Raw genomic sequence first — 15,000 nt, 5'->3', positions numbered from 1 at the left:
CTCCTCCTTTATCAGCTGAGCCAGTATGTGTGTGTGTTTTGGGTATGTGTGTGTGTATCTATATCTATATCTATATCTATATCTATATCTATATCTATATCTATATCTATATCTATATCTATATCTATATCTATATCTATATCTATATCTATATCTATATCTATATCTATATCTCTATCTCTATCTCTATCTCTATCTCTATCTCTATCTCTATCTCTATCTCTCTATCTCTATCTCTATCTCTATCTCTATCTCTATCTCTATCTCTATCTCTATCTCTATCTCTATCTCTATCTCTATCTCTATCTCTATCTCTATATCTATATCTATATCTATATCTATATCTATATCTATATATCTATATCTCTATATCTCTATGTCTATGTCTATATCTATATATCTATATCTATAGCTATAGCAAGTTCCATATTTGCATTATTGTGGAAGAACTTAAAAGTTCTTCCATTTGCGCAACCAACAACACGGAACGTACTATCATATGTGGTGGATGTGCACATCTGCAAAAAAAATACTGGACAAAAATAAAGGACTGGCTTGAAGAGATTACTGCACATCAAATAGAACTAAAACCAGAGCCATTTCTATTAGGAATAATTAAGGGGAAGTATGAAAAAAATTAAATATCTACTTCTACATGTAATTACGGCAGCAAGAATCTCATATGCACAGAATTGGAAAAATAAACACATACCAACGGAAGATAATGTGATAAAATAAAAATATTGGAATGTGCCGAAATGGACAAGCTCACTAAAGAGCTAAAAGACAAAGAGGAATCCGAATATTACTCTGTATGGAACTTATGGTATAAATGGCTAGAGGAAAGAGGGAAAAAGTAGGAAAGCAGTAAAGAGAAAAAGCTCAACAAATTACAAAACAAACACAAAACCACAGAATGAACAAGAAGGGGAAATACAAGATAGACTGTAGATAAAATAGTATGAAATAAGAAATATAAGAGAATTAAATGTATATAAAGGATATTATGTACGGAATTAATAGAAAAGATATGTAAAACAAAATATGTAGATAGATAGATAGATAGATGGATGGATGGATGGATGGATGGATGGATAGATAGATAGATAGATAGATAGATAGATAGATAGATAGATAGATAGATAGATAGATAGATAGATATGATGGATGGATGGATGGATGGATAGATGATATAGATAGATAGATAGATAGATAGATAGATAGATAGATAGATAGATAGATAGATAGATAGATAGATAGATAGATGATGGATGGATAGATAGATAGATAGATAGATAGATAGATAGATAGATAGATAAATAATATAGGTGGCAAGAAAGAGACAACAGATAGATAGATAGATAGATAGATAGATAGATAGATAGATAGATAGATAGATAGATAGATAGATAGATAGATAGATATGATGGATGGATGGATGGATGGATGGATGGATGGATGGATGGATGGATGGATGGATGGATGGATGGATAGATAGATAGATAGATAGATAGATAGATAGATAGATAGATAGATAGATAGATAGATAGATGATATGATGGATGGATGGATGGATGATAGAGATAGATAGATAGATAGATAGCAATAGCAATAGCAATAGCAGTAGACTTATATACCGCTTCATAGGCCTTTCAGGCCTCTCTAAGCGGTTTACAGAGAGTCAGCATATTGCCCCCAACAATCTGGGTCCTCATTTTACCCACCTCGGAAGGATGGAAGGCTGAGTCAACCCTGAGCCGGTGAGATTTGAACCGCTGACCTGCTGATCTAGCAGTAGCCTGCAGTGCTGCATTTAACCACTGCGCCACCTTGGCTCTAGATAGATAGATCTATCTATCTAGAGCCAGATAGATAGATAGATAGATAGATAGATAGATAGATAGATAGATAGATAGATAGATAGATAGATAGATAGATAGATAGATAGATAGATAGATAGATAGATATGATGGATGGATGGATGGATGGATGGATGGATGGATGGATGGATAGATAGATAGATAGATAGATAGATAGATAGATAGATAGATAGATAGATAGATAGATAGATAGATAGATAGATAGATAGATAGATAGATAGATGATATGATGGATGGATGGATGGATGGATAGATGATAGAGATAGATAGATAGATAGATAGATAGATAGATGGATGGATGGATGGATGGATGGATGGATGGATGGATGGATGGATGGATGGATGATGATGGATGGATGGATGGATGGATGGATGGATGGATAGATAGATAGATAGATAAATAATATAGGTGGCAAGAAAGAGACAACAGTTAGATAGATAGATAGATAGATAGATAGATAGATAGATAGATAGATAGATAGATGAAAGATAGATAGATAGGTAGATGGATGGATGGATGGATGGATGGATAGATAGATAGATAGATAGATAGATAGATAGATAGATAGATAGATAGATAGATGAAAGATAGATAGATAGGTAGATGGATGGATGGATGGATGGATGGATAGATAGATAGATAGATAGATAGATAGATAGATATAGATAAGATATATATGTACAGACAAATAAAATACAGCAGATATGTAAAAGATGTAAAATATGCTGCAAAGATGATATGATTGTATAAACAAAATTAGAAATAAAAAAAAGTTCTTCCATTATAATATCTGATAAGGTCATAGCGGAAGGGTTAATAATTAAGGTTCGTGCAATCACATCATGACACATGGGCCATTATGTTAAAATCATTGTCCCGTTCATCTAATTCAATGAAAATGTTGAGGAAAATATCCAGAACTTGGAGGAAGGTTGAAAGGTAGCTTAGAACATCTTCCAGTCCTAAAAGAAGGACTGACCACGATTTCCAGAAGCAACCTACTCATAGTAGACAGAGCCATGGGGCTAACTCACAGCTCACCGTTTGAAGTTCGATCCTGACCGGCTCATGGTTTTTTTAAAAGAAGTTTTTTTTAATTAAACACACCTTAAAACATTGGACACTGTGTAACCGTCTGGACAATGTCCTTGCCATACATACTAGAATATAAAGTTAAATATTATAACCACCATGCTTATTTACAATTGGTCTGTTCAGTGTTTACAAATATAAGTATATCGTATGTATGTATGTATGTATGTATGTATGTATGTATGTATGTATATATATATATATGTATACACACACACACACACACACACACACACACACACACACACACACACACACACACACACACACACACACACATATATATATATATATATATATATATATATATATATATATATATATATATATATATATATATACCCATGTTGCTTTGTTCTTCTCTTATACATTTTCACTGTTATGATTTCATACATAATTCTAATCTCCATTCTATAAATCTGTTATTACCTATTTTGGGTCTTTGATAGAAAATTGATAGAAAATTTATCCCAGATCTTATAATATTCTGATTCCTCTTTGTTCTTCAATTCCCACGTCACTTTATTCATTTCAGCACAAATCAGAATTTTCCTAATTACTTCCTCTTCTTGTGGAATTTCCCTGTTTTTCCACTTTTGAGCTGCCATAATAATATGTATGATTAAGTAGATTACCCCCTTGTTATGTTTATTGTTTATGATTCCCAAAATAAATAGTTCTGGTTTGAATTCTATTTCCTCTTTGGTTAAGAGCCAAGGTGGCGCAGTGGTTAGGGTGCAGTACTGTAGGCCACTGCAGCTGACTGTGATCTGCAGTTCAGCGGTTCAAATCTCACCGGCTCAAGGTCGACTCAGCCTTCCATCCTTCCGAGGTGGGTGAAATGAGGACCCAGACTGTGGGGGCAAGTTGCTGACTCAATTTGCTAAAAAAAAATAAAATCTGTAAACCGCTTAGAGAGGGCTGAAAGCCCTATGAAGCGGTATATAAGTCAAATAAATAAATAAATAAATAAAATAAATCTCCATCAGCCACCTCTGAATTTTCTGGTTCAAAGTTGACTCAGCCTTCCATCCTTCCGAGATGGGTAAAATGAGGACCCAGATTGTTGGTGGCAAAGGGCTGACTCTGTAAACTGCTTAGAAAGAGTTGTAAAGCACCATGAAGCGGTATATAAGTCTAAATTCTATTGCTATTGCCCTTCCTTCCTTCCTTCCTTCCTTCCTTCCTTCCTTCCTTCCTTCCTTCTTTCCCATGATGACCCAGTGATTAGAATGCAATAGTGGAGTCCGATTTTCAGCAGCTCAAGGGACCCAGACTCCCATCTTTCTGAGGTCTATAAAATGAGGACCCAGATTGTTGGGGGCAATAGCCTGACACTGTAAACTGCCTAGAAAGGGCTGGAAAGCATGTTAAAGTGGTATATAAGTCTTATAGCTATTGCTGTTTATCCCTTTTCTCAATCCTTGGCAGTAAGGAATGACTTACCAGTCTGTTCCTTCAGCTAAATATCTAGGTTGGGGCGCCACAGTGCGGGGAGTCTGCAGTTGATGGCCAAATTCAAAGCTTGGATGTAACCGATGAGGTTGGACAGACATGGGCTCCTGAGTCCGCCTGCAAGAGAGAGGGAGAAGAATGAGTAGACACTGCTCTCTCTCTCTCTCTCTCTCTCTCTCTCTCTCTCTCTCTCTCTCTCTCTCTCTCTCTCTCTCTCTCTCTCTCTCTCTCTCTCCGTCTTCTCACACAGATCTAAATTCCACATCACTTGGAGGACATCCTGTTCAGATCAGAGTAGAGAAATCTCATGGGAGGTGAGCGAAATCAAGATTGTTGCTCTGTCCATGGGGGTATAGTAGAAGGCATGATGACATTCTGGCCTGTGTGACGTCACCCTCTCCCCTCCCCCAGCTCATGGGATGGGTCTCTGCAAGGTGAGTCAAAAGGTTAGGTGATGTCATATGCAACATGATGTCATTGCACAATGGATATCTTATGCTAATACTGCAAAATGGGATGGGATGGAATGGGATGTGGTGGGGGTGGAATAGAATGGAATGGAAAAATAGAATGGAAGGGAGTGGAATAATGGAATGGTGTGGTGTGGTGTGGTGTGGTGTGTGGACTGGAGTGGAGTGGAGTGGACTGGAGTGGAGTGGAGTGGAGTGGAGTGGAGTAGAGTAGAGTAGAGTAGAGTAGAGTAGAGTAGAGTAGAGTAGTAGAGTAGAGTAGAGTAGAATAATAATAGAATAGAATAGGAGCAGAATAGAATAGGATTAGAGTAGAGTAGAGTAGAATAATAATAGAATAGAATAGGAGTAGAGTAGAATAGAATAGAATAGGATTAGAGTAGAGTAGAGTAGAATAATAATAGAATAGAATAGGAGTAGAGTAGAGTAGAATAGGATTAGAGTAGAGTAGAGTAGAGTAGAGTAGAGTAGAGTAGAGTAGAGTAGAATAATAATAGAATAGGAGTAGAGTAGGGTAGAGTAGAGTAGAATAGAATAGAATAGGATTAGAGTAGAGTAGAATAGAATAGGATTAGAGTAGAGTAGAATAATAATAGAATAGAATAGGAGTAGAGTAGAGTAGAATAGGATTAGAGTAGAGTAGAATAATAATAGAATAGAATAGAGTAGAGTAGAGTAGAATAATAATAGAATAGGAGTAGAGTAGGGTAGAGTAGAGTAGAATAGAATAGGATTAGAGTAGAGTAGAATAATAATAGAATAGAATAGGAGTAGAGTAGAGTAGAATAGAATAGGATTAGAGTAGAGTAGAGTAGAATAATAATAGAATAGAATAGAATAGGAGTAGAGTAGAGTAGAGTAGAATAGGATTAGAGTAGAGTAGAGTAGAGTAGAGTAGAGTAGAGTAGAGTAGAGTAGAGTAGAGTAGAGTAGAGTAGAGTAGAATAATAATAGAATAGAAGTAGAGTAGAGTAGAGTAGAGTAGAGTAGAATAGAATAGAATAGAATAGAATAGAAAAGAAAGGAAAAGAAAAGAAAAGAAATTCTTTATTGGTCAAGTATGATTGGAAACACAAGGAGTTTGTCTCCAGTGCAAAAACTCCATATTTAAGTGTACACACAAAAAACAAAGTGATAGGTCATAGATCATAAATCATAGTTACAATCATTAGTCATAAGTACATAATTCTTGTTAGTTTCAACTAAGTTTCTGTCCTCATATAGATTTGTCCAATGTTGTTCTTTATTTTTTTCAGATGAGAGGCAAAGATGCCTTAAGGGCATTGTCAAAATCTCCCAGATGGTGGCCATAATGGCTGTTTCACTATCATGGCAGGGATCCACAACCTACCAGGAGCAACTTCCAACTCTCTTGCAAATTGACTTTTGGTTTTCAGCCACAGAAGGACCACTCCTAAACCCCACCTCACTTTGTCCATCGTCTGTGCCTTTGGATACCCATCTTTCTCAGCCAATAGGGTTGGAACAAGTAGTCCTCAACTTACAATCACAATTGAGCCCAAAGCTTCTGTTGCTAAGGGAGACACTTGTTAAGCGAATTTTGCCTCCTTTAATGACTTTTCATGCCACAATTGTGAAGTGAATCACTACAGTTGTTAAGTTAGTGACATCGTTGCTAAGTGAATCTCTACAGTTGTTAAGTTAGTGACACGATTATTAAGTGAATCTCTACAGTTGTTAAGTTAGTGACATGGTTGTTAAGTGAATCTCTACAGTTGTTAAATTAGTGACATGGTTGTTAAGTGAATCTCTACAGTTGTTAAGTTAGTGACATGGTTGTTAAGTGAATCTCTACAGTTGTTAAGTTAATGACACAGTTGTTAAGCGAATCACTACAGTTGTTAAGTTAGTGGCACTGTTATTAAGTGAATCTCTACAGTTGTTAAGTTAGTGACACGGTTGTTAACTGAATCTGGGATTCCCATTGACTGCTTGTCAGAAGGTCATAAAAGGGGAACACGTGACCCCGGGACACTGCGACCGTCATAAATACATGCCAGTTGCCAAAGGTTTGGCTTTTGATCACGTGACCATGGAGATGCTACAAAGGTCAAAAGTGTGAAAAACGGTCGATAGGTCCCTTGTATCACTCTTGTTGTAACTTTGAACGGTCATGGCACAAACTGTTGTAAGTCAAGGACTACCTGTACTGGCAGCTGAGCCAGGATCCCAAGGCGGCCTCACCTGGGATGGGATATGAACCTGCGGTGTTGAGCCTCGAGGAGCCGCTGCTGGAGGAGATATTGCTGGTGAAGGGCTTGAGGTAGGAACGGAGGTCCCGTCACATCCTGGAATGGCAGGGTAGGTAAAGTTGGCAGCGACGAGTGAAGCGGGCTGTTGTGCTGGTGAGCGGCTGCGAGGTGAGGCTGGACGGCATGAGGCAGGGGGAAGTCTGCGGAGATCTGGGGCTGGGGGGCAAGGTGGAAGTGCCGGCAGGAGGTAGCATGAGGATGTTGAGACCTTTGAAAAGGAGCACCTGGAAAACAAGCAAAGGAGTTCCACTTAGAAAGCAAGGGACCAAGGTCAGGTATCCACACAGTTCGGACTGGTTTGTGTGAACCGGTACCGTGTTTCCCTAAAATTAAGACAGGCTCTTATTTTCTTTTGAGCCTCGAAATAAGCACTTAGCCTTGTTTTCGGGGAGGTCTTATTATTTTTGAGGTGCAAGAGGTCCACGGGCCGAGGTTTTTAACCTCGCCCCGTGGATCAGCTGACCCAGAGAGGGCAGGAAGTTCTATCTCTGTTTCTGGCGCACTCTTGCCAGCCCTAGCATCCCTGGGCCTGCCATTCTTTTTGCGGCCGCCATTAAGAGTAAGGGTGCAGTAGCTAGGGTTTGTGGGAATGGCCTCCGCGAGGCCATTCCACGTGGATGCCAGGTGCATGTGGGACATGTTCCCCCCTTTACCCTGCAGGAAATGGCCGGGACCGGCTGCATATGCAGTTAAATATTTTCGGTGAGGGCTTATTTTCAGGGTAGGGCTTATTTTAGTGCATGATTCTACTGTTGTAGAGAGCCGAGGTGGTGCAGTGGTTAGGGTGCAGTACTGCAGGGCACTTCAGCTGACTGTTATCTGCAGTTCAGTGGTTCTAATCTCACCGGCTCAAGGTTGACTCAGCCATCCATCCTTCCGAGGTGGGTGAAATGAGGACCCAGACTGTGGGGGGGGCGATATGCTGACTCTGTAAACCGCTTAGAGAGGGCTTAAAGGGGTGATTCTTGGTGGAAACTTGTTTCCGACAAAAACCTCACAAATTGTGGTCATATGAGCGTAGGGCACCGCAAATAGTGTGATCTGGTTTCGAAGCATCACAAATGCAGTCACAGGAACACAAGGGACTGGGAGGGGCAGACATCACAACTTCAAATCTGGGTCATTAGGTCCTAATTTCCAATGGACAGTAAACAGTAATAAGTCAAGAACTATGAGTCTCCTGTATCATGACGTGCAGGGGTGGGATTCAGCCGGTTTGCACCAGTAAATTTTGCATCCAGTTCACCAAACCAATTGTTGCAAGGACTGGCTGGCCCCACCCACTCTGCACCTCCCCTCCTAGGAGTCTCCACGCAGCCCACTCATCATGCCAGGTATGTGCAGGGCCCGCACGGAGGCTCTGGAAGGGCAAAAAACAGGCCTCCCAGAAGTCTGGAAATGGGCCCATTTCTGGCCTCTGGAGGGCCTCTGGAGTCCGAGGAAGGATGTTTTTGCCCTCCTGGAAGCTCGGGGAAAGCCTCTGGTGCCTGGGGAGGGCAAAAACATCCCACCCCGCCGTGGTGCAGGAGGTTAAGTAGGCCACGCCCACCATGCCCATGGCCATGCCCACCATGCCCACAGCCACGCCCACCCAGCAACCAGGCAGAGAATCGGTTGCTAACATTTTTCAATCCCATCCCTGATTTGACATGGACATGTGAGTGAGTGAGCAGGAATGTGTGTACATGGTGTGTGTGTGAGAGAGCGAGGGGGGCAGGGAGAGAGAGAGACAGAGAGAGAGAGAGAGAGGGAGAGGGAGAGAGGGAGAGGGAGAGAGGCAGGCAAAGAGGTTTTACAGGGGACGCAAATAACAAAAATTTAGCACAGAGCCTTGGTGCCTTGACTGTTAAGTTATTCTTTCAACCAATTTTAATTCAAAGGCAAGTTTTAATTCGTCTCTCTTCGCAAGTTACTCAGTGGAGCTTATGAGTGCAACCGAGCGCTGTGTCTGAGATCAGGGGAACACTGCTTCTTAACATGAAGAGGGTCTTGGGTTTCACAACATCAGTTGTGGCAACAACTGAGCCCAGTGGGATCCCACCTCAGTCCCTGTTTCATCGCAATGGTCCTTTGTGGATTATGGGCTCTTTGGTGCTTTCCGAGCTTGGTGGTTTATTTGCAGATTTTTGTCCCCTCTGTTTTATTTATTTTAGCAATAGCAATAGCAGTTAGACTTATATACCGCTTCATAGGGCTTTCAGCCCTCTCTAAGCGGTTTACAGAGTCAGCATATTGCCCCCAACAACAATCCGGGTCCTCATTTTACCCACCTCAGAAGGATGGAAGGCTGAGTCAACCCTGAGCCGGTGAGATTTGAACAGCCGAACTGCAGAACTGCAGTCAGCTGAAGTAGCCTGCAGTGCTGCATTTAACCACTGCACCACCTCGGCTCTTTATTTTATTTATATTACTTTCCATTTCCACCAAACAGTGTGAAATCTGGGTTCTAAACAATCAAAATCCCCATATTTGTTATAATATTCATCACAATACTATTAATAATATTATCTATCCATACAATTACAATAGTACATAGCATCTTCATTATCAAATTCTCTCCACATTAACATTTTCTCTGTTTTACATCTCCTCCTTTCTAACTTCTGTCTCTATTGTCTCACCATTGATAGAATACATCCTGTCAAGAAATATTCAGCTTCTTCTTTCTCCTTAATAATGAGCGTTAATCTGTCCATTTGTGCGCATTCTAATATTTTGTTAATTGCACTCTCGTCTAATGGTATTTCCTCATTTTTCCATTGTTGCGCCAATACAATTCTAGCTGCAGTTAATGTATGTAAAACCAGATATATAGTCTTTTTGTCATATTTTTCCAGTAGAATGCCCAATATAAAGGCCCCCGGGGAAGCCAGATGGTTCCATCCGCCTCTGCGTGGATTACAAGGGCACACTAAATAAAGCCCTCCAGCAGAGTGCGTACCCAGTGCCAGTGGTGCAACATCTGTTGCATTCCCTAGGAAGTGGGAAAGTATTCACCAAACTGGACCTGGCCCAAGTATACCAGCGGTTGCCAGTGGACGAAGCCACCACTGAAGCACAGACAATAATGACCCGTGGAGGGGCTTTCAAATGTACTAGGCTGCAGTTTGGGGTCAGTGTAGCCCCAGGACTTTTTAAATGTCTAATGGAGCAGCTATTGAAAGGGATTCTGGGGGTGGTGCCATATTTCGGTGATGTATTCATCTCCGGGGACTCCATAGAGCAATTGAGGAAACGCATGCGTGAGACATTAGGGAAGTTCCGGGAAAAGGGACTCAAAGAGAACCCAGATGAATGCAAAATCGCCGTAAGGCAGGTAGAATTCCTAGGCTACCTAATAGACAGGCATCCACCCCACCGACAGCAAGGTGAAAGATAGGGGAGTAGAAGGGAAGGGAACAGAATAAAAGCAAGGAATGGAATGGAGAAGATGATTCTTTATTGGCCAAGCGTGATTGGACACACAAGGAATTTGTCTCCGCTGCTTATTGTTTAGGGAACTGTTCTGACCCGCCTCGTCCCACACCAACACACACTCCGAGCCAAAGATAAGTTACGGCATTTAATTAACAGACAGACAGGTCCTTGGCAGCAAACCAGCACAGACAAGCTTGGGCAGCAATCCAGCACAGATAAGCCATGGCAGCAATCCAGCCTGCCAAGCTCACAATAATGTTCTCCAACATTAATTCCTGCGTTGACTTCTGCAAAAGGGGCGTGTGCACAAGCAGTCCTTTTATAGTCTAGAGAGGAGCCTAATTACCACCAACTGAGTGCAATTACCTCCTGTAATTTTGTAATTGTTCCTTACGCCTATTAGCTCTTTGGTGCCGGGCATCTAGGAACAACACCCTTGGCTCCTCCCCACTGCTGACGTCCAGATCACACTCCCTTGTCTCCTCCCCACTGGTCCAAGGCTCAGTCACCTCCTGGTGGCCAACCAGCCTCTCTGCACCCTGCTCAGAGTCGGAACCCTGTCCAGGGTCCTCCACATTCTCCAAAGCCGACTCATAGGGCCCCTCGCTGTCGGAGTCTGGTGGCCTTGCTATCACAAACCAGAAAGAACCGAGATAGGAGGGGGGGATCTCCAATGCAGTGGATATACAAACAACCCAATTATCTGTTTCATCTTAATCTTTGGCAATTTTACAAGGTCGTAACTCCAGAACTGCCTGTAATTTCATCCACGTGTATTTCCTCTCCGCAGGAATAGAGGTAGTCCTCCACTTACGACCACAATGGAGCCCAAAACTTATGCTGCCAAGTGAAAAGTGTGCTAAGTGAGTTTTGCCCCATTTTCCTGCCACAGTTGCTAAATGAATCATTGCAGTTGTCACATTAGTAAGACGGTGGTTAAGTGAATCTGATTTACCCATTGACTTTGCTTGTTGGAAGGTTGCAATGGGTGAGCCCATGACTCAGGGACACTGAAACCATCATAAATGTGAGTCAGTTGTGAAGCATCCGAATGCAAATCACGTGACCCTGGGGATGCTGAAACGGTCCTAAGTGTGAAAAATGGCCATAACTCATCTTTTCAGTGGCGTTGTAACTTTGAACCAGTGACGTGCACTGAGGCTTATGGCTGGTGAGGCAAGCGGGCAAAAGCCGCCCTATGTCAGAAACAGCAGCAGGGCATTCGGACATGGTGGCAGGGCTTTAAAGTCCTGGCGCCGTGTCCGCCATAGAGCGGGACATGTCCCGCTGTATGGCAGACATGGTGCCGGGACTTTAAAGCCCTATCACCATGTCCACCACTTTAAAGCCCTGCAGCTGCGTCCCACTCTATGCCGTGTCCACCATAGAGCGGGACACATCCCGCTGTATGGCAGACACGGTGCCGGGACTTTAAAGCCCTGTCGCCGTGTCCGCCATAGAGCAGGACACATCCCGCTGCATGGCGGACACAGCGGCAGGGCTTTAAAAAATAAAAATAAAAAATTACCGGCAGCAGAAGCGGGTAAAACACACACACACAAATTACTTACAATAATACAAATTACAATTACTTACAAATTACAATAATTTTGAGTTCCTCTCCCCTCCCTCCAACCCACATACCTTTTCCAGCTGTGTCACAGAGGATTTCAACTCTCCTCTTGTCTGCCATGATGAAAATGTAAAAAATGTAAAAAGAAAAAAGGCAAGAGCTGCTGAAGTCAGGCTGGGTTAGCTGCTGCCAGAGTCTCCAATGGATGACTCTGCTTAACTGTTTAAAAAAGGCCTCTAAATAGAGTGCCCTCTGCAGGAGGAGGCGAGAGAACCACGTGCCTCATCTACATAAGGAATTTTTCGGCTTTTAACCCTTGCTTAACTCTGCTCAAGTTTTCATAAAGATAAGACTAAATGAGGCACGTGGTTTCTCCGCCTCCTCCTGCAGAGGGCACTTTTTTAAGAGGCCTTTTTTAAACAGTTAAGCACTAAGCAGAGTCATCCACCGTGACTCTGGCAGCAACTATCTCAGCCTCTTTCCTTTTAATTTTTCTTTTCTTTTCATGATGACAGTGGTGAGGCCTTGCCTCCCTTGCCTTCCCTGACTGCACGTCACTGCTTTGAACGGTTACTAAGTGAACTGTTGCAAGTCGAGGAATGTGATTTTTTTTTTTTTGAGGGGAAGCATACCAGAGCAAGACAACAAAGGATTTCGCTGCACCAACATCTCCTCTAAGAAAAAGACCTGGCTAATTGCTACCTGTCCACAATTGGGTGGAATCGAATATCTACAGACCCCTCACACCCTGGACACAAACCGTTTCAACTTCTACCCTCGAAACAATGCTATTGATGCAGGAGGGGGTACACAGGTAAACCCACCAGTGGCTGGCCAGGTTAGGTGGTCTTAATAGAATGGACCTTATAAATTCATATTAGCTTGGCTTTTCATTCTAGTGCCCTGGAGTTCCAAAGTTGACTTTTAGCTGGAGTGAACTTCCTCATAAGTATTAAAAGTATTATGAGCCGAAGTGGCGCAGTGGTTAAATGCAGCACTGCAGGCTACTTCAGCTGACTGCAGTTCTGCAGTTCGGCGGTTCAAATCTCACTGGCTCAGGGTTTACTCAGCCTTCCATCCTTCCGAGGTGGGTAAAATGAGGACCCAGATTGTTGTTGGGGGCAATATGCTGACTCTGTAAACCGCTTAGAGAGGCTGAAAGCCCTATGAAGCGGTATATAAGTCTAACTGCTAAAAATAGGGCTGAACAGTGTGGCAAGACCCTGTAAAGGAGGGGCACAGGAAGCCAGGCGTGGGTGAGAGATAGAACAGAGGTAAAAACTGCTGACAGCTTAAGACATTATAGGAACTTCTCTTTCTTGTATTTTTCCTATGTACTTCTCTGTAACATTCCAAATGAACTTCCCCTTTTCGAAATGTCATGCTTGTCTCATGTATGGAAACGCCTTGAGAATGCACAGTGTGGAACACAGCATAAAAGTAGCATCCTGGGCAGAGCCCAGGCAGTTCAGATTTGGGTGTGTGAACACGCTGAACTCGATGCATCAAATAAACCTGTTTCTCTCACCTTCGTGGTATCAAGTCCTGGTCTTTCATAAGTAGATTACAAACCTCAATCTGCTGCAACACTATGGGCCCTTGATAGCGAACATAAGGCACGCGTGCCATTGCCCCAGCTCAGCCAGCTGGTTGTCGGGTTTCCAACACACGCATGCACGCCGGCCAGCTGGTCGTCAGGTTTCTGGCACTCTGGAGCACACGCACTTTCTGTTTTGGGCACTCAGTGCCTAAAAGGTTGGCCATCATTGCTATAGGGCACTGCACGTCAGAACAACTAGACGTAAGGACAGTTTTCCCCCCACTGCCATCACTCTGCGGAACAACTAATTCCCACAACACTGTCAAATAATTTACTAAGACTGTGTCGCTATTCTTCTTCTCACCTTTGCTATTACCCATTTCCTTGCCTTCTTGTGAGTATAACTTTGTTGCTTGTATCTTTATGATTTATATTGTTTTATTTGGTATCCTAGTATGATTTATGTTGATTGCTTATTGAGTATCCTAAGGCTATCTCTAAGGGTTGTATCTTATGATTCAGGATAAATGTATTTTTAGGATAACTATGATCGTGAGTTATCACTTATTGCTTGACTGTACATTGACAGCTTATGCACCAGACAACTGTGTCCAATCATGCGTGGCCAATAAAGACGTCGGTGACTCCGCTCCATATTTTCTGTTCTGTTCTGTTCTGTTCTGTTCTGTTCTGTTCTGTTCTGTCCTGTCCTGTCCTGTCCTGTCCTGTCCTGTCCTGTCCTGTCCTGTCCTGTCCTATCCTATCCTATCCTATCCTATCCTATCCTATCCTATCCTATCCTATTCCATTCCATGTATTCTGTTCTGTTCCATTTCATATTTTCTGTTCTGTTCTGTTCTGTTCTGTTCTATCCTATCCTATTCCATTCCATTCCATGTATTCTGTTCTGTTCCATTTCATATTTTCTGTTCTGTTCTGTTCTATCCTGTCCTATCCTATTCCATTCCATTCCATGTATTCTGTTCTGTTGCATTTCATATTTTCTGTTCTGTTCTATCCTATCCTATTCCATTCCATTCCATTCCATTCCATGTATTCTGTTCTGTTCCATTTCATATTTTCTGTTCTGTTCTATCCTGTCCTATCCGATCATTCCACAATTAATCAGTGCCTCCAGAAATCGTGAATGCCCCAACATTGGAAGTCTTTAAGAAGATGTTGGATAGCTATTTGTCTGAAATGGTATAGGGTTTCCTGCCTAGGCAGGGGGTTGGACTAGAAGACCTCCAAGGTCCCTTCCAACTCTGCTATTGTATTCTTGTATTCTATCCTATCCTA

General features: G+C 42.1%; 1 protein-coding gene across 1 annotated transcript in view; it reads right to left on the bottom strand.

Annotated features, from left to right (window-relative positions):
* Positions 1-15,000, bottom strand: part of ARK2C (arkadia (RNF111) C-terminal like ring finger ubiquitin ligase 2C) — a 153,809-nt gene that overhangs the window by 29,586 nt on the left and 109,223 nt on the right. The window contains exons 2-3 of the mRNA XM_087717064.1: positions 7,104-7,395; positions 4,420-4,545 (exon numbers count right to left, since the gene is read on the bottom strand). Coding sequence (XP_087573190.1) covers positions 4,420-4,545; positions 7,104-7,395 — 418 coding nt within the window. The remainder of the gene's footprint in view (positions 1-4,419; positions 4,546-7,103; positions 7,396-15,000) is intronic.

Source organism: Thamnophis sirtalis, unplaced genomic scaffold, assembly GCF_051295495.1.
Source record: "Thamnophis sirtalis isolate CommonGarterSnake01/CBP01778 unplaced genomic scaffold, rThaSir2_p1.2 scaffold_5, whole genome shotgun sequence".
Lineage (NCBI taxonomy): Eukaryota > Metazoa > Chordata > Lepidosauria > Squamata > Natricidae > Thamnophis > Thamnophis sirtalis.
This window is presented reverse-complemented; position numbering and strand designations above follow the sequence as displayed.